Source organism: Podarcis liolepis (assembly GCF_965112155.1).
Source record: "Podarcis liolepis genome assembly, chromosome: 15".
Classification (NCBI taxonomy): domain Eukaryota; kingdom Metazoa; phylum Chordata; class Lepidosauria; order Squamata; family Lacertidae; genus Podarcis; species Podarcis liolepis.
This window is the reverse complement of record NC_139566.1, coordinates 3,607,136-3,632,042: the sequence shown is the minus strand read 5'-3', so window position 1 is coordinate 3,632,042 and position 24,907 is coordinate 3,607,136. Positions and strand designations below refer to the sequence as shown.

The 24,907-nt window shown below is 48.0% G+C and overlaps 1 protein-coding gene and 1 long non-coding RNA gene across 2 annotated transcripts; one reads left to right on the top strand and one right to left on the bottom strand.

Moving 5' to 3' along the window:
- Positions 1-3,654: 3,654 nt before the first annotated feature.
- On the top strand, positions 3,655-19,792 carry ENSA (endosulfine alpha). Its single transcript, XM_083477441.1, has 3 exons — positions 3,655-3,971; positions 13,194-13,322; positions 14,769-19,792. Exons 1-3 carry the CDS (start codon positions 3,909-3,911, stop codon positions 14,937-14,939), a joined length of 363 nt encoding a protein of 120 aa, XP_083333567.1. The 5' UTR covers positions 3,655-3,908; the 3' UTR covers positions 14,940-19,792.
- On the bottom strand, positions 19,642-24,907 carry LOC310694412. The gene is made up of 2 exons (XR_014519675.1): positions 23,230-24,907; positions 19,642-22,713 (listed from the first exon to the last, which is right to left on the bottom strand). It is a non-coding gene; the product is annotated as an uncharacterized lncRNA (long non-coding RNA).

Here is a 24,907-nt window from a genome sequence, read left to right as displayed (position 1 = left end):
TGACATAACCAGGCGGACGTACCCAGTCTGGGAGGGACCAAGGCTAGAATGAGGAAATCACACAGAGACACAGCGAGCAGCCTCCTCTCTCTCTCAGAAGCTGCTTTGAACCTGAACTGCTTTGGGGTGGGGTTCTGTACTAATCATTTATTTCAGGGTTCTTGAATCACCACAAATCAAGATCCGCGATGTAAAGATGCTTGAACGGTTTCTTTTGGGGCGTTCTTTGGGGGTGTATATTAATGGATTATGCCAGGGGTCAGCAACCTTTTTCAGCTGTCGTCCCTCAGACCATGTGGTGGGCCAGACTATATTTTTTTTTGGGGGGGGGGAATGAACGAATTCCTATGCCCCACAGATAACCTAGAGATGCATTTTAAATAAAAGCACACATTCTACTCATGTAAAAACACGCTGATTCCCGGACTGTCCACGGGCCGAATTGAGAAGGCAATTGGGCCACATCCGGCCCCTGGGCCTTAGTTTGCCTACCCCTGGATTATGCTTTATGTACATATTCTTATATTTCACTCTTCCCTGGGTGGTAAATAACTAAATGCAAAACAGAAGGCCTGAGAAATCTTGAGTTTGGCTATGGATAGTGGCGTAATTTCTGGTCTCCCTTTTGCCCTGAACAATAATACATAACTGTTGCCTCGAGGATAGATCATTAAGCTTGGAGTGATGTCTTTTTCATTCCCCACCTGGCTGAAATGCTTCAACAGGGTGGCAAATCAGCTCCTGTGCCGGCAAGAAAGTGTCCTTCATTTTACTTTGAAGAGTAAAATGCAGCCAGAGTTTCCAAAGCCACTTCTTCATGGGGCTGTTGGTCTGAAGATATTTATTAAATCTTCTTTCTTTTCTCAGGCAAATCAAAGGCAGCAGAGCCAGCGATTAAATGCAGAAATATGTGGGAGGTAAAGATGGCAAAGTGGGTGTCTCTCTGAGGAGGGAGTTATGCTCAGAGGATAAGCACTCTGCATACATGTTCAGAGGCATTTTGGTCTGAGATTGGGGTGTGTGGAGACTAGTCTGCTGGGCACTCTGCACATGCATCAGAGGCATCTTGACATCAGATAATAATAATAATAATAATAATAATAATAATAATAATAATAATATTTTTTATTTATACCCCGCCCATCTGGCTGGGTTTCCCTAGCCACTCTGGGCGGCTTCCAAACGAATATTAAAAACAACACAGCGTCAGAGGTTAAAAACTTTCCTAAACAGGGCCACCTTCAGTTTTCTTCTAAAAGTCATATAGTTGTTTATTGCCTTGACATCTGGTGGGAGGGAGTTCCACAGGGCGGGTGCCACCACCGAGAAGGCCCTCTGCCTGGTTCCCTGTAACTTCGCTTCTCACAGGGAGGGAACCGCCAGAAGGCCCTCAGAGCTGGACCTCAGCGTCTGGGCAGAACGATGGGGGTGAAGACGCTCCTTCAGATATACAGGACCGAGGCCATTTAGGGCTTTCAAGGTCAGCACCAACACTTTTGAATTCTGCTCGGAAACGTACTGGGAGCCAATGTAGGTCTTTCAAGACCGGTGTTATATGGTCTCGGCGGCCGCTCCCAGTCACCAGTCTGGCTGCCGCATTCTGGATTAGTTGTAGTTTCTGGGTCACCTTCATTTTTTTTTTTAAATAGTTTTTATTGCATTTTTTCAGACACAGACAGAAAACAGAAGAAGAAAAAAAGAAAGAAAAATATAAAAAGAAAATAAAGAAGATCATAACCCTTCAAACAGCTCATTCCAACTTTCCATCGAGCTTCCCCACATCTCCCACACAATGCATTCTTAATAATAAATTTATCAGCAAATTGTAACCTTGTTTCATGAGTTTCTTTGATACTTTCAATTGCAGTTTAAGTTTAAATCCCTTATTGTCCATTTACTCTAAAAACAAAATGTATTATCCTTTTTAACATTTAAACTTTGATCCCTTCAATATTATTATTATTTATATAATAATATATAATATTATTTCATAAATATTGCACTCTCATTGCTGGGGCTAGCGTTTCAAATTATGCGTCATTTTATAGTTCATATAACTTATAAAATTTTTGCAAATAATTCTTAAATTTTTTCCAGTCCTCCTCCATTGCTTCTTCTCCCAGGTCTCGGATTCTGGCAGTCATTTCGGCCAACTCCATGTAGTCAATCAGTTGCGTTTGCCACTCTTCCAGCGTGGGTAAATCTTGAGTCTTCCAATATTTGGCGATCAGAATTCTTGCTGCAGTGGTAGCATACATAAAAAACGTTCTATCCTTCTTTAAAACCTTTTGGCCGACAATACCCAAGAGGAAGGCCTCCGGTTTTTTAAGGAAGGTGTACTTAAACACCTTTTTTAACTCGTTGTAGATCATTTCCCAGAAGGCCTTCACTCTTGGGCAAGTCCACCAAAGGTGAAAGAATGTTCCTTCAGCCTCCTTGCACTTCCAACATTTATTATCAGACAAATGGTATATCTTAGCTAGCTTGACTGGGGTCATGTACCACCTGTATACCATTTTCATAATGTTTTCTTTCAAGGCATTACATGCCGTAAATTTCATACCGGTGGTCCATAATCTTTCCCAGTCTTCAGACATGATATTATAACCAATGTCTTGAGCCCACTTTATCATGGCTGATTTAACTGTCTCATCCTGTGTATTCCACTTAAGCAGCAAGTTATACATTCTCGATAAAACCTTGGTCTTTGGTTCTAACAACTCTGTCTCAAGTTTCGATTTTTCCACCTGGAATCCTGTTTTTTTATCCAACTTAACAACCTCGTTAATTTGGGCATAGTGAAACCAATCTTGCACCTTATCTTTTAAATTTTCAAAGCTCCGCAACCTCCAATCACCTTCAAAGGTAGCCCCACGTAGAGCGCATTGCAGTAGTCCAAGCAGGAGATAACCAGAGCATGCACCACTCTGGCAAGACAGTCCGTGGGGAGGGTCTCATCCTGCGTACCAGATGGAGCTGGTAGACAGACAGCTGCCCTGGACACCTTTACTTTTAACACATTTGGTCTGTGCATTTAGCCTGAGGTCATGGTTAAATCTCCTTTTCCTGGTGGGAACATGATCTCTAGATGCTCCCAGAGGCACCTGGACCTGAGGTTATTCCAATGAACTTGACCTGCTCAGAGGACAAGCCCTCTGTACACGCTCAGATCCACTTTGGCCAGAGCTCTTTTTATTTTTTTAAACCACTAATTCTGCTGCCTGGAAACGAACACTCTGCACGGGCTCAGAGGCACCTTGACCCGATGTAAGGCACTCTGTAAACCCTAAGTAGCATTTCACCAAGAAGTATTTTTTTAACTAGCACTCTGCACATGCACAGAGAGATTTTGTCAGGAAAAAATCTTGTCCTTCGGGGCAGGCGAATAAACACTCTGCGCATGCTCAGGAACCTCTTTCCTCAGGCGCCAGTTGGTTTTCCAATCCACTCTTACGATTTGATTGGCTCCCTTGCCAATTGATCCCTCCCGAGGTCATAACCGGCCGCTCCCTCATTGGCCGAACGAGCCCCTTCGCTTATTTCTATTGGCTACAGAAGATGCCCGTCTAATTCGAACGTCTCTCCTCCCGCTCGTTCCCCCCCCCCTTTTCTTTCGGCTGTCCTGTCACTCGTCGGGCAAAGCCGCACCGGATTGGTCGGCTGAGACGCCGCCCGCCACCGGAGACTCGGCTCCTGATTGGGCCCGAGGTCCGCCGCTCACGTCAGAGCGGGGGATGGGGCGGGGCCAAGCTTTAGAAAGGGGGCGGTGGAGGCGGCGGCCATTTTGGCTCTGCTGTGGAAGAGACGGGAGAGAGCGGCGAAGAGGGCGCCGGAGCAGGAGCGCCGGCCTCGCCTGGCCCCAGCGCCTCACCGTCTCGCCCGCCTGCCTCTAAGCCCAAGGCCCCGTCATGTCTGACACGCTTGGCGGCGGCGGCGACGCCCGTTCTGACGAGACGGGCGAAGAGAAACAGGTGAGGTCGGGGAGGGGGAGCGAGGGAGAGCTCTGTCGTTGGTGTGTGGGTCTGTGTCCTGATTGGTCCGCCGGCTCTCGAAGCTGCTTCCGATTGGTCGCTCCCGAGCAATGCTCGGCGCTCATTGGTTGGCGCCTTCCAAGCAGGTGCCCTTTCCGGTATTGGAGGCCGTTGGAACCATAGAGATTCATTCTGAACTTCCGGCTTTTTTCAGCAAGACCCCCCAGCACCTGGATTCTCTCCCATTTTGGCATCTCGGGGGTTAAAAAGCCACTGTTTTTAATTATGAATTTAAAAAATGCATAGTTGACATTGGAAAGGGAAGAGGGGATTTGTCCGTTGCTGGGAGCGCGTTCCCGTTAAGTCGACCAAAATGTCACAAAACTGTGCAAGCTTTTGGGTTTCCCAGAGCTCTTCGTGAGCGTGCAAGCTTTTGTGAAATGCAGGACTCTTCCTATGGCTCTCCCGCTGAGGAGATTTGAGGGGCTTCGCTTGCACGCTATTTTGTAACATTTTGGCTGGCCTTGTTGTTTAGTCGTGTCCGCCTCTTCGTGACCCCCTGGACCAGAGCACGCCAGGCCCTCCTGTCTTCCACTGCCTCCCACAGTTTGGTCAAACTCATGCTGGTAGCTTCGAGAACACTGTCCCACCATCTCGTCCTCTGTCGTCCCCTTCTCCTTGCGCCCTCCATCTTTCCCAACATCAGGGTCTTTTCCAGGGAGTCTTCTCTTATTGGCTGGCCTACTAAAAGTAAATGGGGACATGGGTGGCGCTGTGGGTTAATCAGTAGGTCGGCAGTTCGAATCCCTGTGACAGGGTGAGCTCCCGTTGCTTGGTCCCTGCTCCTGCCAACCTAGCAGTTCGAAAGCACGTCAAAGTGCAAGTAGATAAATAGGTACCGCTCCAGCGGGAAGGTAAACAGCGTTTCCGTGTGCTGCTCTGGTTCGCCAGAAGCGGCTTAATCCTGCTGGCCACATGACCCGGAAGCTGAACGCCGGCTCCCTCGGCCAGTAAAGCGAGATTTGCACCGCAACCCCAGAGTCGGCCATGACTGGACCTAATGGTCAGGGGTCCCTTTACCTTTACTAAAAGTAATGTTCACATGTGAGTAAGGAGCTCAGGAAAACTTTTGATGCCCTGGTTAACTTGGCATTGCCCTAAATATGCATTTTGACTGATTTTACATCTGAGTGGAAATCTAGTTCCATTTGAAACCGGAAGAACATAAGAGGAGCTTTGCTGGATCAGGCCGAGGACCCATCTAATCCAGCATCCCCTTCTTACATTGGTCAACCAGGTGCCTGTTACGGGGTACCCACAAGCAGGGCTTGGGCACAAGAGCAACTCTCTCTCCCCTCCCCTGGTTCCCAGCAACTCGTCTTCAGAAGCATTGCTGCATCTGAGTGTGAAGGCAGAGCCTAGCCATCATGGCCAGCAGCCATTAATATAGCCTTATCTTCCATAAGTTCCATTAAGGACTGGGATGGTGAGTGACTAGCATTTTAAAAGAAATCCTTAGCTCTGCATCTTGAAAAATGGGATTTGCTTCAGCTCTTACAGTACAGAATCATGGGATAAAAACTCCATGCTCTTAAACTGTGGGCTCGGATCATTGAGGTGGGACATGTTGGAGCTAGGAACAACTAGAAAGCCGGTTTTCAACCTTAGATGCTAGGAAACTGTGCGATACCCATTGGCAGACATGCTTCCTGTGAATTTCTGCTACAACTGACCAATCTTACTAGGACTGTGTTGCACGGCTACTGCGCCAATGCTGGTGGGTGTGAAATAGAATGGCGAGGCTTGTGGGACCTGTCACTCATCATAGAACAGGAGTGGGAAACATCCAGATATTCTCAGAACACAACCCCATCATCCCTGGCAGTTGACCATGTTGGCTGCTGGGAGTTGGAGTTCAAAACATCTGGAAGATGTCAGGTTGAGAGAGGCTGCCCTACAGAATTTAAGACTGGGGCCTGGACAATTCAAATTCCCACTCAGCCTTGACGCTCACTGAGTGACCTTGGACCAGTCGCTGTCTTTCAGTTGTTGTGAGGATAAAATGGGGAGAGGAGAACCCCGTGTACTCCTTGGAGGAAAAAGGGTGGCATAGAAGTACATTCAATATATAAATAGCTGATGGAGCTCAGATAAAATCAGCCCTTTATATTTCCAGACAAGATTTCTCTCCTGCCCTTGCTCAAAATAATGTGGTTTCGAAATTAGCAAAGAGAACATAAAGTTATGGGTACGTCAAGAAGTAGGGCCACTACACATCTGGATTTCCCCTGACATTACCAGGATTTCAAAGGGGGAATTGACGTCTGCGGGGAATTTCCTATCGAGAAGGATAATGAGATCAAATCCTTTGTGGTTCCAAGACAGTACATTTTCTGATATTTTACAGAGGATATTTACAAGCAGGAACATGTCAGGAGAAGGGTAGCAAAGTTGGCATGGGACTTGGAGATCAAAATCCTATGAGGAAATGTAGAGGTGGAGTGGTTTGCCACGTTTAGCCTGGAGAATGCACCATTGAGAAATGCTACGGTAGCCATTTTCAAGCATTTAAAGGGACAAGTCCGAGAAGATGCAGCAAATTCATTTTCTGTTGCTCCAGGAAGGTAGTATCCCAGCAGGTTCAGAAAGGGGTTTTGACTGAACAAAGTACTTCCTGGTGGAATGAGCTGTTCGATGGCAGATCAGTTTGCTTCGGACTTTGGTAGGCTCTTACTCATTGGTGACTTATTTAGATGCTGGGTGACCATCTATTAGGGCTATTACTGAGGGCTCCTTCCAATACAGCTGCATCATTTAGAGTCTGAGACCATTGATCTGGGATGGCCTGCACTGTCTAATATGCCTGACCGTCACCCACCAAGGTCTGTGGCAGAAATCTTTAACTCCCAGCCCTGTGAGCTGGAGATTCAGCCTGGGGGCTTTTGTGAGTCAATCAAGCACTCTACCCCTAAGCTCTAGGTCCCTCTTTCTGCTTGTCACAGTTGGAGGCAGGATGCTGGGGCTCAGACAAGCAGCTTGTCTGAGAGTATGCAAAGGAGTCTCTTGGCAAAGGTGGAACAAGTCGCCCATTTGAACCTGGCCTCTCTCATTTTCAACCGAGGACCCCTTTTCATCCTTACGTGGTTAATTGGGATTTCTGCCTACAAAGCAAGCCAGCCAGCGCTGAAGGGTGTGTGTGATCTCCCACCTGATGGGGCACATCAAGCTTGGGTTACTGGTTGCCCCAAATAAACGGCTCAGGACCGATGTCTCTGCCAAGCTCAGATTGGCATGGGGGAAAGCTTTAGCAAAGCGACAGAATTTTAGGAAGCAAGAATCACCGGTGGGGCATCCAGTTTGGCATCGCCCAGATAAGTGATGTCTGTTGATCTCTGTTGACATGACTTTGCAGGGCTCTGCAAACATAATTGGGTTGGCTTGGGTGAGATCTAGGTTGTGTCACACTTGGTTTGTGTGTTGCTGCTTTTTGAAGAAGAAGAATATTTATCAAGCTGAGGGTCTTGATGCTGTAAAGGACCCCTGACAGTTAAGTCCAGTCGCAAACGACTCTGGGGTTGTGGCACTCATCTCACTTTACTGGCCGAGGGAGCCGACGTTTGTCCACAGACAGTTTTTCCAGGTTGTGTGGCCAGCATGACTACGCCGCTTCCGGCAAAACCAGAGCAGCACATGGAAACGCCATTTGCCTTCCCGCTGGAGTGGTACTTATTTATCTACTTGCACTTTTTGGGGTGCTTTCAAACTGCTAGGTTGGCAGGAGCAGGGACCGAGCAACGGGAGCTCACCTTGTTGCAGGGATTTGAACTGCCGACCTTCCGTTCGGCAAGCCCTAGGCTCAGTGGTTTAGACCACAGCGCCACCCTTGTCCCCTTGATCCTGTACCTTCCTCTTAATTGTGATGGGATTTTTGAGTTCGTGGAGAAGCTTGAAAAAGTCCCAAGTTCTTCTCCTGAAGACATCCTGCAAGGCAGTGGAGGTTTAGGATCAGAGTTTTCCTTCTAGATGGACTCCCTCCCCAGGCTGATGAGCCGCACCTGCCACTCACTTCCCTCTACAGCGCAAGCAGAAACCGGCTTCTTGGCATTCAGACCCACTATTGGTCTTGCTGGCTAAGTCTTTCAAAGCCTGTATTCAGATGCAGGGGAAGTCCCTAACTCACAGAGGGTTTGAGACCCATCGGCTACCCTCACCTCACCTGCTTTAGCTGGGCGGTTGAAGTTGCTTCCTGGGGTGTGGCCTCTGTCACATGCCGACAGCTTCTTGGAGCAATAGGTGAGCTGAGTGCAGGGTGGGGACCGCCAAAGGTGAACAACCTACCCCAGAAGGAACATGTGTCCCCCAGCCAGAGGTACCGCCCCCTCCCCTAGCACAACTGTTCTTGTACTGTCTTTTACATTATTATTATTATTATTATTATTATTATTATTATTATTATTATTATTACAGTGGACGCTCAGGTTGCGAACGTGATCTGTGTGGGATGCGCACTCTCAACCTGCAGCGTTCGCAACGCGTGGGTTGCAATTCGGCACTTCTGCGCATGTGCAAAGCACCGTTTAGCGCTTCTGCGCATGTGCGACTGCCGAAACCCGGAAGTAACCCGTTCCGGTACTTCCGGGTTTTGGCAGTCTGCAACCCGAAAAAACGCAACCTGAAGCGGACGCAACATGAGGTATGACTGTACTACTGTGTTAATTTATTTTTCTGTTTACACAACAACATCATTACCAACTCTCCCTGCAGTACACAGACAGCATTAAAGAAAAGTGCATTGGGAACAGGACTTGGAGTGACGCTGTCTTCTTATGTTTTTTAAAAAAGATAATCTTTTGTCAGCTTGAATCTGAGTCACAGAAGCTGCAATCCAGAGAGCAGAATTAGCTGCAGATTTATTTATAATGCATCTATACTAGCCGCTACACCCAGTTCAAAAGTGGGAAAGGCAGCAGCCCTGCCCTGGAGGCTTAGTACTGAATGCTGCGCTGACGCACATCGCCCCCCCCCCCCCGAGCGGAGGATCGCTTGCTGCGCTGACATAACAGTACCAAAAGCCATTCTCCCTCATCCCACATAATTCCTCCACACAAGTATTATTTTCGCCCCTTGTTTTGCCTTTCCTGAGTCATCCACTTATTGTGAACGCTGCCCACAGAATCTGCTCTTAGCTACCGCCTGGCAATTTAACCATTCAAGCGTTCTGTCTTTCCCAGAGACGGAGTGTTTGCTTCCTCCTAATGCACAAGATAGAGGCTTTTTTAAAAAAAAAAACATAGTACAGAGCATTCATAGAATCATAAAACTGTAGAGTTGGAAGCAGCCCCCATGTGGAGAAATTATAGTTAATAATCCCTGATGGATGGTCATCTAGCCTCTGCTTAAAAACCTCCAATGAAGGTAAGTTTTTCATCTTCCCAGGCAGTCCGCTCTGCTGTCAAGCAGCTCTGTCAGAAAATTATTCCTGCAGAGAGATAATTCACATATTTCATGATGGGCTTAAAAAAAAAAAACCAAATAGCTGTGAAGGCCCGTCACCATTGGCTGAAATGCTGTGATGTCATGGAGTGCATCTGTCAGGCACAGGATATTGACATGCCATGAGGAGAGCAAAATGTCATTTTGCTGCGGCCGGGTGGGCACAGTGGAGAAATAGGAGTTCCTTAAAAGCTAGGAGGAACAAAGTAAATAAAAGAAAGGTGTGCAGCTGTTGACTTGAGAGAAGGAAGGTTAAGTAAGGCAGGTGCCTGAGGAAAAGAGTGAGAGCAAGGCATGTAAAGGTGGGGTGGAGGAAGAACCAATCACAGGCCCCAGACCCAGGAGGACCTGTTGGTGGAAAGCTGTATAAACAGGGAAAGGGGTGTGTTGAACTTACATATGGATTAGTCTTGAGGGATAGACCTCTTGCCTGTGAGTTCTCTTGTTCGGACATTAAAATGATGAACTAAAACCTTGCCAGCAAAGGTCCGTATAGTTCAAGCTCTGGTTTTCCCAGTAGTGATGCATGGAAGTGAGAGCTGGACCATGAAGAAGGCTGATCACCGAAGAATCGATGCTTTTGAATTCTGGTGCTGGAGGAGACTCTTGAGAGTCCCATGGACTGCAAGAAGATCAAACCTCTCCATTCTGAAGGAAATCAGCCCTGAGTGCTCACTGGAAGGACAGATCCTGAAGCTGAGGCTCCAATACTTTGGCCACCTCATGAGAAGAGAAGACTCCCTGGAAAAGACCCTGATGTTGGGAAAGATGGAGGGCAGAAGGAGAAGGGGACGACAGAGGACGAGATGGTGGGACAGTGTTCTCGAAGCTGCCAGCATGAGTCTGACCAAACTGCGGGAGGCAGTGGAAGACAGGAGTGCCTGGCGTGCTCTGGTCCAGGGGGTCACGAAGAGTCGGACACAACTAAACGGCTAAACAACAACAAAGCACCACAAAAGCAGGACTTCTGACCCTGCCTGCTGAGTGAGGGTTTAATGGCTGGTGATGGGATCTGAACTCTGATCCAGTGCTCCTTCCAGTGCTCTCTGCTAGGAAGTGTGTGTGTCAGGAGAGCCTGAGGTGGCCTGCCAAAGTTTTGCTGAGCTCCGACATTCAAGTGTGGTTTTCCAACTTGGCGGCAGAGGCCCTTGAGCTGAGCTCAGCAGCTTCCCGCGCCGGGTGTGGAGGCTCCCAGCAACGAGAGAAGGGAACTCTGCCTGCAGACTTCTTCCCATGAGGATGAGCAAGAGAATGACTGGGATGAAAGCATGGGACCTCTCAGAAATGCTTCTTAAGCAGTAAAGAACAAGTGAGCACCTTGAGGACTAGAAACTTGGGTTGATTTGTTTTTTAACAGGTTCTTCTTCCTTCAAAAAGCCATACACCTGGCCTTGTTGTGTTGCAGCAATATAATATCCGTTGCCAAGGTTTGTGGATCCCACCTCCCTTGCATCAGTCGTTTGGGAGGTCGGTCTAGAATCATAGAACCGTAGAGTTGGAAGGGACCCAAAGGTAATCTAGTCCAACTCGCTGCAATGCGGGAATCTCAGCTAAAGCATCCATGACGGGTGGCTATTCAACCTCTGCTTAAAAACTTCCAAGGAAGATCTAGATGTAGATTTAGATAGAGGAGGGAGAAAGGTTGTTTTCTGCTGCTCCAGAGAAGCGGACACGGAGCAATGGATCCAAACTACAAGAAAGAAGATTCCACCTAAACATTAGGAAGAACTTCCTGACGGTAAGAGCTGTTCAACAGTGGAATTTGCTGCCCAGGAGTGTGGTGGAGTCTCCTTCTGTGGAGGTCTTTAAGCAGAGGCTTGACAACCATATGTCAGGAGTGCTCTGATGGTGTTTCCTGCTTGGCAGGGGGTTGGACTCGATGGCCCTTGGGGTCTCTTCCAACTCTAGGATTCTATGTGTCTCTCCCAGTTCTGTGTTTCAGTGGTCGTGGAAGGCGCGGGGAGCCCTCATCTCACACAGTCCAGCCCAAATCTATGGGGAAATTGATATTTAGCCGCACTACAATTGCCGGCTTGCCTCACACATCTCTAGCTTAGCAGTTATGACTGGCTTCTTTCCAAGTGGAACGGCTTCTAGCCTGCTGGCAAAGAATCCTGGGTCTCCCCGACCCCTCCTTGGTTTACAGACCTGGCTTGTACCGTCTCCTCCTTGGGTCAATAAGAGAGCTGGGGTGTAACTTCTCTTTTTTCCTTTTGGACCGTGCAGTCGTGATTTATTTCCATCCCAAAGCCTCCTGACAGGTAGCAGCAGATTTCCCAAAAGTGTTCCCTCCCTCCCTTCCCCCTCCCACTCCCAATTAAAACTGAGGCTCAGTGGCGTGTATTTTCCTAAAGATGTTAGAACGAGCTGGGTTTACGGGACAAGGGCAGTGCATTCGGGAGCATGGCTGCCCTCTGGCACATGCTGGTCTGAAAATAGTCGGATGTTCCAGATGGTGCTCGTGACTCAACAAAGGGTATCCTGGCCTCGAGGTTTATAATGGAACAGGGACTCAGCAGAAGTCAATAAAGGCTGGACCTGCCTCTCTCCCCATCTCTCTTTCGTGCTTGCTCATAACCCCCGCACACACACAGTCTCTCTCTCTCTCTCTCTCTCTCTCTCTCTCTCTCTCTCTCTCTGTCGTCCTTTGATGGAGCAAATGTTACTCCTTTATATCCTGGCATTGTTACTGTCGATCAGATTTCTTACCTGCATGAGGTCCCAGGTCGAGTTGTAACCATTTAAATATATATTAAAACAATTTAAATTAATGTATGCCCCACTTTCCTTGAAAGGCGGTCAGGGTTACATGACAATTTTGACAATGTAGATACCACTTGGATTAAAACAAAACTCTTAAGGGGTTCACAGCACAGATTAATACACCTTAGCTAAACTACAAATACTGTTGTTGCTATTGTAGTAATAATAGTAAGGGTGTTCTATATATGCTGTTGTGTTGTTTTGTTTTGTTATGTCATTGTGAAATCGTTTTTGCACTGTTTGCTTTTTGAAACACATTCGTTTTCTTGTGGTAAGCCACTTTGAACATGACTTTTTGTTTGTACGAGAAATAAAATGAATGAATGAAGGAGGTGAGGGTTAATTTAACTTAACTCAAAGGAAGAAAATCTCAGCAACTTAGAAGAGTCACCTTTTTCCTTGCAATGACCCTGTTAGCTAGGTTAAGCTGAAAGGGCATGACTGGCACCAAGGTGAACTTCAAGGCAGGGCAAGGATTTGGAACAAGCTCTATATAAGCCCTGGGGCCCTGCTCTCCTGCTGCAACTGGCCCCAGGATGATTCCTATCCTTGGCAAGCGTTGGGGGGCACCCATCTTTTGGACCAGCTGGACTCCCAAATCAAATGTAACTGCTCTGAGAAATGAATCGGCATTGAGACGAGGGGAGTTCTGCATCTTTATGTAAACAATCAGCAGAAGAATCATGCGTTCTCTTCCCCGTCTGCAAGAGAAGCTGGTTTGCCAACAGGGAATGTCTGCTCTTCCCAGCGCTCACCTCTCCTTGCCCAAGCAAATAGCCCCCTTCGCCTTGTTCACATTTCACGGGCACAGGTGTGAATGGTAGTTTGCCCCAACCTGGAGTCCCCACTTCAAAAGCACACTTTTTGCTTTCCAGAGAAGCGCTGCTCACAGTCAGAGAGGAGCCAAATCATTCTGTTTTCTCAAACGGCTGGGTTTCATTTCTTGCGGGTTTTTCTTTCTTTCAGGATTCGCAGGAGAAGGAAGCGGTCATCCCCGAGAGAGCGGAGGAGGCAAAACTCAAAGCCAAATACCCCAGTTTAGGACTCCAGAAACCCGGCGGCTCCGACTTCCTAATGAAAAGACTCCAGAAGGGGGTATGTGTGTCGAGAGGGAGAGAATTCAATTCTGAAAGCTTACAGCGGGGCTGCAAAGGGCTAGAGCAGGGGCAGTGGACTTTTGTGGGAAGCCTCATGATAAAGTCCTCCACGTATTTAAACTGTGGAACTCTCTCCCACAGGAGACAGCCATGGCCACCAGCTTGGGTGCCTTTAAAAGGAAATTGAACAGGTGCTTGGAGGATAAGGCTATCAATGGCCATTAGCCACAGTGGCTCTGCTTCCACTCTTTGAAGGCCCATAGCACTTTTGAACGCCAGTTGCTGGAAACCGCAGGAAGGGGAGAGGGATCTTGTGGTCGGGTCCTGCTTGCAGGCTTCCTATGGGGGCAATGTTGTCCAGGGTCGTAAAGACAGCGGAGAGAATAATTGGGTGCACTCTTCCCACCTTGGATCACATCTATGCTTCCAGGTGCCATAAGAAAGCTGCAGAGATAGCGCAGGATAGTGCGCACCCTGGAAATGATCTCTTTCAGCTTCTGCCTTCTGGAAGAAGGTCCAGGGTCATAAAGACTAGGACTAGCCGCCTGAGAAACACTTTCTATCCAAATGCACTTTATGTGGGTATATTGTATTCAGTTATGGGGTATCAGAGTTTTTAGGGGCTGACCATGCTGGGCTAGTGGGTTTTTGAATGTCTGATGTAGATTTTTTCAATTTCGTTGTTCTTTATGGGACAATGACAATAAAAATTCTCATATCGTATCTGGTTGGCTGCTTGGAGAAGAGAATGCTCAGCTAGATGGGCCATTGGTCAGGTCCAGCAGAACCTCTTCTTAGGTTTGGCTCAGCGGCGTCCTGAACTCTCGGCACGTTGCTGACTTCTCCTCTCAATAATAATAATGATGATAAATTATTTATACCCTGCCTATCTGTCTGGGTTTCCCCAGCCACTCTGGGCGACTCCCAAGGGAATATTAATAATAACAATAATAACAATAGCGATAAAAGATCAAACATAAAAAACTTCCCTAAACAGGGCTGCCTTTAGATGTCTTCTAAAAGTCAGATAGTTGTTTATTTCCTTAACATCTGGTGGGAGGGCGTTCCACAGGGCAGGCGCCACGACCGAGAAGGCCCTCTGCCTGGTTCCCTGTAATTTTGCTTCTTGCAATGAGGCAACCACCAGAAGGCCCTCGGAGCTGGACCTCTGTGTCTGGGCTGAATGATGGGGGTGGAGATGCTCCTTCAGATATACTGGGCCAAGGCCGTTTAGGGCTTTAAAGGTCAGCACCAACACTTTGAATTGTGCTCGGAAACGTACTGGGAGCCAATGGAGGTCTTTCAGGACCGTGTTATGTGGTCTCGGCAGCCGCTCCCAGTCACTAGTCTAGCTGCCGCATTCTGGATTAGTTGTATTTTCCAGGTCACCTTCAAAGATAGCCCCACGATCTAAACATACACATTTGTCTCTCCCGCTTTTCAGCAAAAGTACTTCGACTCCGGGGATTACAACATGGCGAAGGCCAAGATCAAGAACAAGCAGCTGCCAACCGCAGGGACCGACAAGAACTTGGTGACGGGAGACCACATCCCGACGCCGCAAGATCTCCCGCAGAGGAAATCCTCCCTCGTGACCAGCAAGCTGGCAGGGTAACCTGCGCTCCTCCACCTCCCGATGAGTTTTCTTTTTTTTTTCCTTTTGGGGTTTTTTTGATTTATTTTTATTATGTATATTTTTTTTTTGGTCAGATGGATTGAACTTTGCTGTATCATAAGGCTGGGATAATGCAGGACTCGTTTTAGCCGTCGGAAATATTTATACAAATCCCAAACCAGGAGCCTGGCACGCGGACGTGGTTTATTCTTTGCAGTTCTGATCTGATGTCCTTTCCCGCCCCCGCCCTCCGTTCTCTTGATGAGCACTGAAAACAGGTTCTTAAATTTCGCTCACCCGCCAGGATGAGTTAAGAACCTCACTTTCAAGTGGGGTGGGGGGGTGTCCTGCCGGGCCAAAGCCAGATTTTTCTATAGCTGCTGTTGCTTGTTCCTGCGACGCTGCGGAAGGCCAGTGGAATAGCACCAGCCCCACCTGTGAGTCTCCCCCCGCTGTGAACTCTGAAAGCGAGATCCGGAACTGCCAGTGGCGTCGGAGAAAGCCTAAGAGCAGGATCATAATTAAGAATAACACTAAGCGTTTTTATATAACATGCCCGGGTGCACACAGCCATTGTGGCAACAGCCCTATGAAGGTAGTCCAGGATGCTTGCCCCCACACGGCAGGTGGTGAGCCAGGGCCTTGCGGCCGAGAGAGACAAGCTTGCTTTCGGTCACTTTGGGAGCTCTTTACAGGGGTGAGATTAGAACTGGGGGCTGCTTGAGACAGGGCCCAGGTTCTTGAACCTCATCGCTATGCCAGCTCTCGTAAGAAGAGCCCTGCTGGTTTTTAGACCAAGGATTCAGCATGTTGTTTCCCTCTGGGGTCTAAAGCATCATGGCTCCGGTATTCTGAGCCCAACACCTGGCACATACAAGGGTGCCATCCCTCCTAGCAGGGGCTGATGGGAATTGTAGTCCAAGACATCTAGAGAGAGCCCCAGGTTGGGGAAAGGCTGGTTCGAACAGGATTTTTTGTTTCAACATTTTCTAAGCTAAGATAGCAAAAGCTTGATGGGCTTTGGTCCGTGACATTGTGGGTGAGCTAGGCTGCTCAAAGGGTCCACACAGCAGGTTTTGGTGGACGCTGTGTCTCTTTGGCAAACTGAGGAGGGGCAGGCGTCTTTGCACGGAGCGCCGCCTCCCACCCCAAAGGCCGCCTGAGCCGACTTTCGGCCCAGTGTGGCTCTTAAGGGGTAGACCGTCCGTTATCAACTTACAGAGGATCCTGGGTGCTGTGTTCGTTTCAAAGCAGGGTTTTGAAAAGCGTTTTTGTCAGACCAACTTTAGGCAGGTGTAAAGAATGTGGAGAGTTTTGAGTTTCACACGGCTCTTCAGCAAACAGGCAGGCCGCCATTGTCGCACCGGTCGGCATCTAGCTTTTCCTCGAGGGCCCTTTGACAGAGTGGCCGCGGGTGGCTCAAAGTCCCAACACCCCACTCCCCAAATGGCTGTGTTTCCCTTGTGGATTTTTAAAAAACCACAACATGAAATTCTGTGCCAATGGAAGCAGAGGGTCGGTTATCTGGATCAGTTGAGGAAATTGTAGGGGCCGCAGAGATGTTTGCTGCTTCTCAGTCCTGATTATTGGGAAGGAGAGATCTCAAATGATACGGCAGCGCTCAGCTTCTGACATTGCAGCAAAATATATTGCCCTTTTGAGGCTTAAGGACTAGGACCTTGGCTTAGTTTGTAAACGGGTGCTGAAATCCTTGACCTACAGAGTTTCCCTCTCCATTGCTGACCTCTACCAAACTGCAAGGTATTCTGTTCACAGGGTGTGATGCTGCCTTGTTTGGAAGTGACCTTGATTCCAATGTCGTTCTTGACAACTTTTAACTCTCCCCCCCCCCAAAAAAAAGGATTTAGAAAATGGACACAAATTCATCCCCAATGCAGTCGGTGAGCATAAATAAAATAACTTTTATGCCTAAGGAAAGCAGGTTGGATTTCTATTTGAGAAGAGAGAATTGGTAAGAGAATCATGATCACTATAATGGAAATCTTTTAGCTTTGAATTCAAGCATCTGGGTATTAGGTGACAAATTTGAGGGTTTTATTTGGCAGTGGCCATTTGGTTCCACAGACATCCATATTGATGCTCAGCTCTGTTTGAACCTCCCAGGGTCTCGTTGTGTGAAAAACCTTTTCCTTAAAAAATATTGAGCTGAGTTCTGCCACTCAGCACCTCCAATCCCTTGACTCTCTCCCCCGCAAAAAAACTAATTAGATTTTCAAATTAACAAAATTCAGTGCCTTAAGTGGGATGAGCTACGGCCAAGTTAGCTTGACCTTAAGAGTTGGTTCAGCTTCTGGCGGACTTCGAAATGAAATCTCTCATCCGTTAGTTGATTTCCCACTGTCGCCCACTCTAAATCTCTGGTTCCCCACCCCCTCAAAAAATTAGGATTTTATTGGCTCTTTGTGTTCAGGACATCCTTTGCCAAATAGGCCTTCCAGATGCGCCAAGACTACAAAGCCCATCAGCCCCAGCCAGCGCAGCCTCATGGGAGTTGTAGTCCAAAACAGCCAGAGGGCAACAGGTTGAGGACAGCTGGGTCAGGGAAACCAATCCTGTAGCAAGGAGCAAGTTCTTCCCAATGGCTAGCCTTGAGGCTTCTGGAATAATACTGCACACAGCAACTGGCAGCGCTGAACTTATCCTCTAAAAGAAAAAGAAAAAAGCACAAAAGATTAATTTGCTGCTGCTGGAAAGATTTAAAAACAAAATCTAGCATATTGCCCCTCCCCCACCCATCCGTGTGGGTCCTCACAGCCTACAACAGAGTTTGTAATAATTAATTTGGCTCCGTTTGTTACAGGGCTGTGAGGGCGAATGAGAAAGTAAAAAATGGCAGCAAGGGGAATCTGTGTCCTAGCTACTGTCCTGGGCTTTGCCTTTCGATGACACCCGAGAAAGTTCTCTGCAGTTTCCATAGAACGAGACCCCCACCTGTTAAATGTTCTGCCTTCTTGAGTTGACAGCTCTTTGGTGGGGCAGTGTTGCGAGAAAAACGCCGCAGAGTGTTTTTGTGAAGCCTCTTCCCCCTGTGACCTCTGGCAATCTCGTCCTGCCTCATCTCTTGGCTTGAGGGACTTCACCAAGCACTCCTTGCTAGTAATGCTGATCCTGTGGTCTTAGAAGGCTAGAAACTTCGGGAAAGCTGGAAGTCCCCGGAAGCCCTGCTCTGCTGCCAACGCCTGAAATCCACGCTGCTCTGCATGTTTGAGCTGCCTGGTCCTCTGCTTCACCGCCGAACTGGCGACGAGATCCCAGAGAACCTCTGCTAGCCTGCATTTAAAAACATTTTTTTACCATGGTGCATCTCCTGGAGAAAACACATCCCACTACCCTTTCTCTGCTCCCAGGAGTTTTCTCCCTGCACTTCTGACACAGGAATGTGCCACTCCCATCTTTTGTCGCCCTCTGCCTCTGTCATTCTGGGCTGAGAAGAGAATTTGGGGTTCGTCAGATGGGTTGGAGTAAAGACAATAGGAGCAAAGGGTAATGTAAAAATTAAGATGGATGGCTTCACGTATTATTATTTTTAAAAATTGAGCGGTGGCCATCCGAGTGTCTCTCTGTCTTGTGTCTTTCCAAGAGGAGCTGGCAGGCCGAGGCGGCAGAGACTGGGCAAAATATCTGACGAATGATCTGACCGGTTGGACCTCCGACTTCCTCTCACTGTCCTGCCAGTTGATGCTTCGGGGTTACAGGCCCAGCGGGGGAAACAAAGCCCACCTTGATTTGAGGGTAGTTGGCGCCAGCTCAAAATTGTCACAGTTGTCAGATGAGTGCAGAAAAAGGTGCCATCGCCAAGGCTTCGCTGGCTAGAAAACCTGTGGGGTGTGCCTACCTTGGCACAAGCTAGTCAGTGAGGACGGAGGACTCTCAGGAGTGAGTTAGGCTCGTTTCCTCCGTGTTCAGGTATCTGTAGCCGCTGCCCCTTCCTTTCTACTGCCCACTATGCCCTCTCCCTGGGTGGTGGGACTGAAACCGCGGGGCTTTTTAGAGCGGCTTGTGTTTGGCGGTGGGCTGTATTTGGAGGCAGACTCTGTTTCCTTCCCTTCTGCCCTTTCAAAAGACTTCTCCCCTCAAAGTTCGCTTCCGTTTCTCCCAGATGAACTACCGTACAGCAGGGGTGACTTAACACCCTCTTTTGGGGCTCAGGGGCCATTTGAGAGCCGTCGGAGGGCTGCAGGCCAGTGGCGATGGAAGGGCATGTGGCCAGTACACACTCCAGAGCATCCTTGCAAACGGGCCGCGGTGGTAAATTGAGCTGGGGGCTGGCTGTCCAAATCTGGCTCTTGGGCCTTTCTGGCCTGCAGGCTGACAGTTCACAACATGGATATATTTCTGGCCTCCTAGTTCCTATACTCCCCCCCCCCCGCCTCCCAGCCATACTGTAAATAGATGTGAATCATATATATATAAATATATATATATACATACATATATATATATAATTTTTTTACATCATCTTCATCTCTATCTTCTGGTGTTTGCTTTTTTTCTAAAAAAATAAAAATAGTCAAAAAGACGCATTCTAAAAAACACGCAAAAAGCGCACCACCCCCACATCTGTCGCACATCACTGGCCCGCCTGCCAGCCGTTCCACTGAGGCCTCGGGTGCAGGCGAGATTTTGGAGTTTTGAAGCTGCTGCTTCTTGTAGCGGTGGGGGAGGTGATGGGGAGGGGGGGTTGGCACCCTCCTTTCGTCCGGGTCCTGTTGGGCAATTGCAGATGACTGTGTTGTTGTTGTTGATGATGTAGAAAGAGGAAGGAAGGGAAAGTTGGGTGCGAAAGAGAATTAAAGAGAAAATGTGTGGAAATAAAGTAACCCTTGTCTCGACCCGCAGGTTGGAAGTTTGTGCTCTCTTAAAAGTACCTAAAAAGGACTTTGAAATGCCGTCCGGCTCGTGTCGACGTGGACTTTTTGATTCCTGGTTCTCTCCTGCGATGGCTGCAGCATTCGCTTCCATGGCATCCCAAACTTCGTTCTGTTAAGTTACTTAGGTTTCCCTGCTCACAGTTTTAGGCAGCTAAGTTTCCGACAGGAAGTCTCTCTGGTCCCTACCTGGAGATTGAACTGGGACCTTCTGCTTTGTCCCTGAGCCACAGCTCTTCCTTTAAAGGGGGAGTATTTCTTTATTTGGGACGTGGGTGGCGCTGTGGGTTAAACCACTGAGCCACTTGGGCTTGCCGATCAGAAGGTCGGCGGTTCGAATCCCCGAGACAACAGGTGAGCTCCTGTTGCTCAGTCCCTGGTCCTGCCAACCTAGCAGTTCGAAAGCACGTCAAAGTACAAGTAGATAAATAGGTACCACTCCGGCAGGAAGGTAAACGGCGTTTCCATGCACTGCTCTGGTTCGCCAGAAGCGGCTTAGTCATGCTGGCCACATGACCCGGAAGCTGTACGCCGGCCCCTCGGCCAATAAAGCGAGATGAGCACGCAACCCTAGAGTTGGTCATGACTGGACCTAATGGTCAGGGGTCCCTTTACCTTTACCTTTTTATTTCCTTTTTAAATTTCTGCACCATCCTTTCTTCGAAGATCACAGGGCAGTTAAAAATTAAAAACGCTAGTCCTCATGTTCTGAAGAAAGCTGTTGACTTAAGATAGGAACATAGGAAGCAGTTGCGGATTGCAGTTGCAATGGATTAGTTATCAGCTACTGAGTTGGGGGCATTGGTCCATCTAGCTGGTCTACACTGACTGGCAGCAGTGGCCTTCCAGGGTTTTGGCGGGCGGTCTCTCCCAGCCCTATCGGGAGGACATAAGAAGAATCTAAGAAACCTTGGTGGATCAGGCCAAAGGGGACTTGCCCTGTTCTCACCAAGGCCAAATTCCTTTAAGAACCTAGAGATTTAGGTAGACTGCCTCTGGACCTGGAGGTTCCATATGTAACAGCAGAAGAGACCCATAGCTGGATCAGGCAAAAGCTAAGGACACACACCCCCAGCCACTCTAAGGTATGGATTATATTCTAAACCTACCGAATCTTTTTTTAAAATATCCTAAACGACCACAAATGTAGTCCCTTGTGACATGCCAGTAACAATCGGGCCAACCGCCCGAAGGCCCCTTTCCCCACCAAAATACCGGTTTAAAAATAAGATCCAATAGAACATCAGATGGGAGGGCTGTTGCAGTTCTCCTTTCGGTCAGCAGAGGCTGAAAGAGACTTTCGGATGAAGCCGGATAAATGCGAATCGCTCCCAAATAAGGGAAGGGGAGGCCAGAGTTTTGCCTTGCATTTTCAAAGGTTTAGGTCATTCGCCTCCGGGAAGTGTGGGAAGAAATGATCAGCAACGGGGGGGGGGGGGGGTTAAGCCCAGCAAACCATGGGAACCAACTCCTTAGAATTTCCTGTTTATTTGCAATTTGAGGAGAAGCCCAGGTTTGGAAGCATCTTCAGACTTCTTCAAGTCTGCCTTCTCCCCCTGCCGAAACAAATACACCCCACCAGGCTCTTCACCCTGAAATAAATAAATCAGGATCTCTTTTGTTGGCCTGTTTTGCTGATGGTGCAACGGAGAGTCATCAAAGACCAACTGTTGCTTCTAGAACTGAAGTGGGAAACCTCAGACTGAGTGTAGCTCTCCAGGCTCTTCTGTTTGGCCCCTGGACACCCCCTCAATAGCCCTGCTTTGCACCCTCCTGGAGTGCTCTTGGCCTGGTCAGAATCCATCCCTGAACTCCAACCGTGTTTGGAAAAGGGGACATGTGAGTGGCTTTAGAAACCTGCCTACTCTACACAGTTTATGTTCACAGTTGTTGCTCCCCCCACTTTTCCCTCTGGCCCTGCCCACCTCGGGCATGCGGCCCCTGAAAAACTTCCCAGAGGGAAATGTGGCCCTCGGGATGAAAGAGGTTTCCAGTTCTGATCTGGAAGTTGGAGGAAACCTGTGCAGTTTTTGGCTTGACATTTGTTCCTATTTCCAACAGTCTGGACTCCTAGCAGTCAGCGTGACTGGGCCGGGCGAGCAACCCTCCTTCATCTGTGTTTAAAAATAAACCTCTCCTGTTTGCTTTCAAAGATATAATCGCTGTTTTCTTTTCCCCCAGGTGCATACCTGCACCCTGTGATTAACTTGGGAGTGTGTCATGCAAGGGATAACATCACTTGACTGGTGCAAAAGGGGGAGACTGCAGCGGGGAGGGAGGGAAGGTTTGCTGGTAAAGTTTTGGATCTGAACCACAGGAGACCCCTTCCAAAAGGATCGGTCTTCAGCCAACGGGCCAGAGCTTACTACAGGACCACTGGTCTGGTTTCAGGAGGGTTGCAACAACAGCACTATCAACTCTGCAAAAATAGAGTAGACCCAACGCTGGGTGGGTTGGGAAAAATTGTACCACCCGACATTCCGATTTATTTATTTTTCATTTCAGTATTTATAAACTCTGCTTTCATATAAATATATTGCCAAACGAGAAGCACAGTTAAAAATGACAAGCCTCAAAAAGAGCTGGCTGGCAAAGTGATCTCTGTGATAATAATCCTTGCACTCTGGCCTGCTATCTAAAAGACGTAGCACAAAAGGAAAAAGTGATGGGGAAATAGGAGGGGAGAGCAAAGCAAAATTGGGCACCAGTTCTTCACTGCAAGGTTCTCGTGACAACGGGCTGGAGTGGAACAAGCTGAAGGAGAGGAAAAAGCTGGAACTTGCTGATCTCTCAGCTAAGCCGATAAGGAAGCCCCATGGTCCCTTTTCTCTCCTCCTGTCGCCTGACGGAATGGCTGCTTCTAGGCCAGCCGGCGAAAGCGGAGCCTGATGGAATCAATCGAAAGTAAATTACATTTTTGTTGAGCCCCGGATGCAGAGACACGCTTGAATTTGGCTTGGGGTAGCAAAGCGTGTCCGCAAAATTCCCAAGCTGCCACTTGTAGTTTCCATTCGGTATCTTAATGCTGTGAAACGAAACAACAACCAAAGTCCCGTGTGATTTCTCAAGCAGAAACTGGTCCAGGGAAACAGACGAAAGCGCTCTTCTTCGATGCAACATTCTTCTTTGCTTCTTCTGGCATGACGCAGTTATGAATGAGTAGGGGCTGCCAACCTTTCCTCCTGTTTTGCCCTTCGCCCACATCTGACCAGCTCCCAGCTCCTTTACACCTCATCCATCCCTCGCCAGTCCACCCACAGCTCACCCAAGCCCCTCCCACCATCCCTAAGCTCCACCCCTTTTAAAGAGGGAGGAGCTTCACAGCAGCTTGCTAAACCGCTGTGTATAGTGCCTCCGCCCTGCGTTCAACAGCTTGCCTGCAGAGGGTGACAACAACTTACATTTTTATGAATACAGGAAGGAATTTCTGTCTGTGCTGGTAAAACAATGCATTTAAAAAATAAAAGTTTAAAACATTAACACCATCAAAAAAATATATTAAACAACTGTCACCTTTGCAGCTAATAATTCCAAGGTTGCTATCAAAAGGCCTGAAGTGAGCAGGAATGTTTTTATGTTATTCCTGAAAGTCAATAAAGAGGGAGGGTGTTCCACAAGGAGGGAGCAGCCACCGAAAAGGTCCTGCCACGTGGCTTTCTTCGGGCTGCCCCAAGATGCAGAGGAATTCCACTCGGTGCTTGAAAAATTCACCCTAAAAACGGCGTATGTCAACTTCCGTCTATGAGGGTTAAATCTGTGGTGAAAGTGTTTATTTGAATGACGTTGCTCTTCCGCCGCAGAACCCTCACAAAGCTGCCTACAGAAAAATTAGTTGCTGGGTGTTTTTATAGCCATTGCGTCATGAAAACAATAATTTTAAAATGGTTTGGTTAATCCTAATATAGCTCTGCCAAAAACAAGCAGCACAGTCAAAATGTACCCAAATCGACCTGGAAAGCCCCGTGGGTCAGGTTTCGTCAGATTTTGAATAATTCCAGCGCAGTCTCCGAAGGAGAAAACTCAGAAGCTATTACCATAGGTGAGGGGAAACGAGAATAGAGGCAGAACATGGCCAGTCAGATGGAGTATTATTATTATTATTATTATTATTATTATTAGCTCCTAGCCTTTGATAGCCACCTCCTCCTCCATGATTTTGTCTAATTGCTCCATGCTGAGAATCATGAGGCCCAGATTATTTTTAAGGGGCAGCACTCTCCGCACAGAAGCTCCCACCTTCAATCTCTGGCCTCTCCAGCTAGGGCAGAGGGAGACTGCAATGCGAAACCTTGGCAAGATGCTGCCAGCCAGTGTACGCAGCACTGAGTCAGTTGCACCAAGGGTCTGGCTCACTACAAAGCGGCTTCCTGAGTTCCTCTTGGAACCAGCCCTTTATATCAGAGCCATGGGGATGTGGTCATTTGCTTTTGTTTTATTGGAAGGGCCCTAACTTGGGGCAAAGCATTGGCTTTGCCTGCCGAAAGTCCCTGTTTCAGTCCCCACTGGCATTTCCTGGTAGGGCTGGGAGAGGCTCCCTGCTTGAAACCCCCAGAGAGCTGCTGCCAGCCAGTGCAGACAGTACTAAGCTAGATGGAGTAATGGTAAAAACCAGCTTCCTCTGTTCTGTGAATCGCGCCGTCTGTTTCTACCACAAGATCAGGTCTCGGGAGTCTTCAAATTCTGCAAGATTCCGCTTTTGGCATTGGGAGGCAGCCAGGGGACAGGAAAGGCGCTGGTTGCAAGTTCCCTCTTTATTGTCCCAGGAAAAGGAAACTTATTTCTCTGATCTGCTGACTCCTAATCCCAAAATAACTTGATTGCGATGCATTGTCCAAAGTCAGGCGCTTTTGGCTCCAGGCTCTTGTCCGTAAATCACAGCGCAAAAAGCAACACTTGAGTCAACTCTCAGATTAAGCAGAAAAATAACTTAATATTATTAAGGTTTTTATTAGATTTTCGTAACTTCCTATAGTCATCCCTTTTATATACTGCATACTACCACACTTATCACCGAATTCATATTCCTCGATTACGTCATGCATTTCATCTAACGTATATTCCTCTATTTCATATACCGTA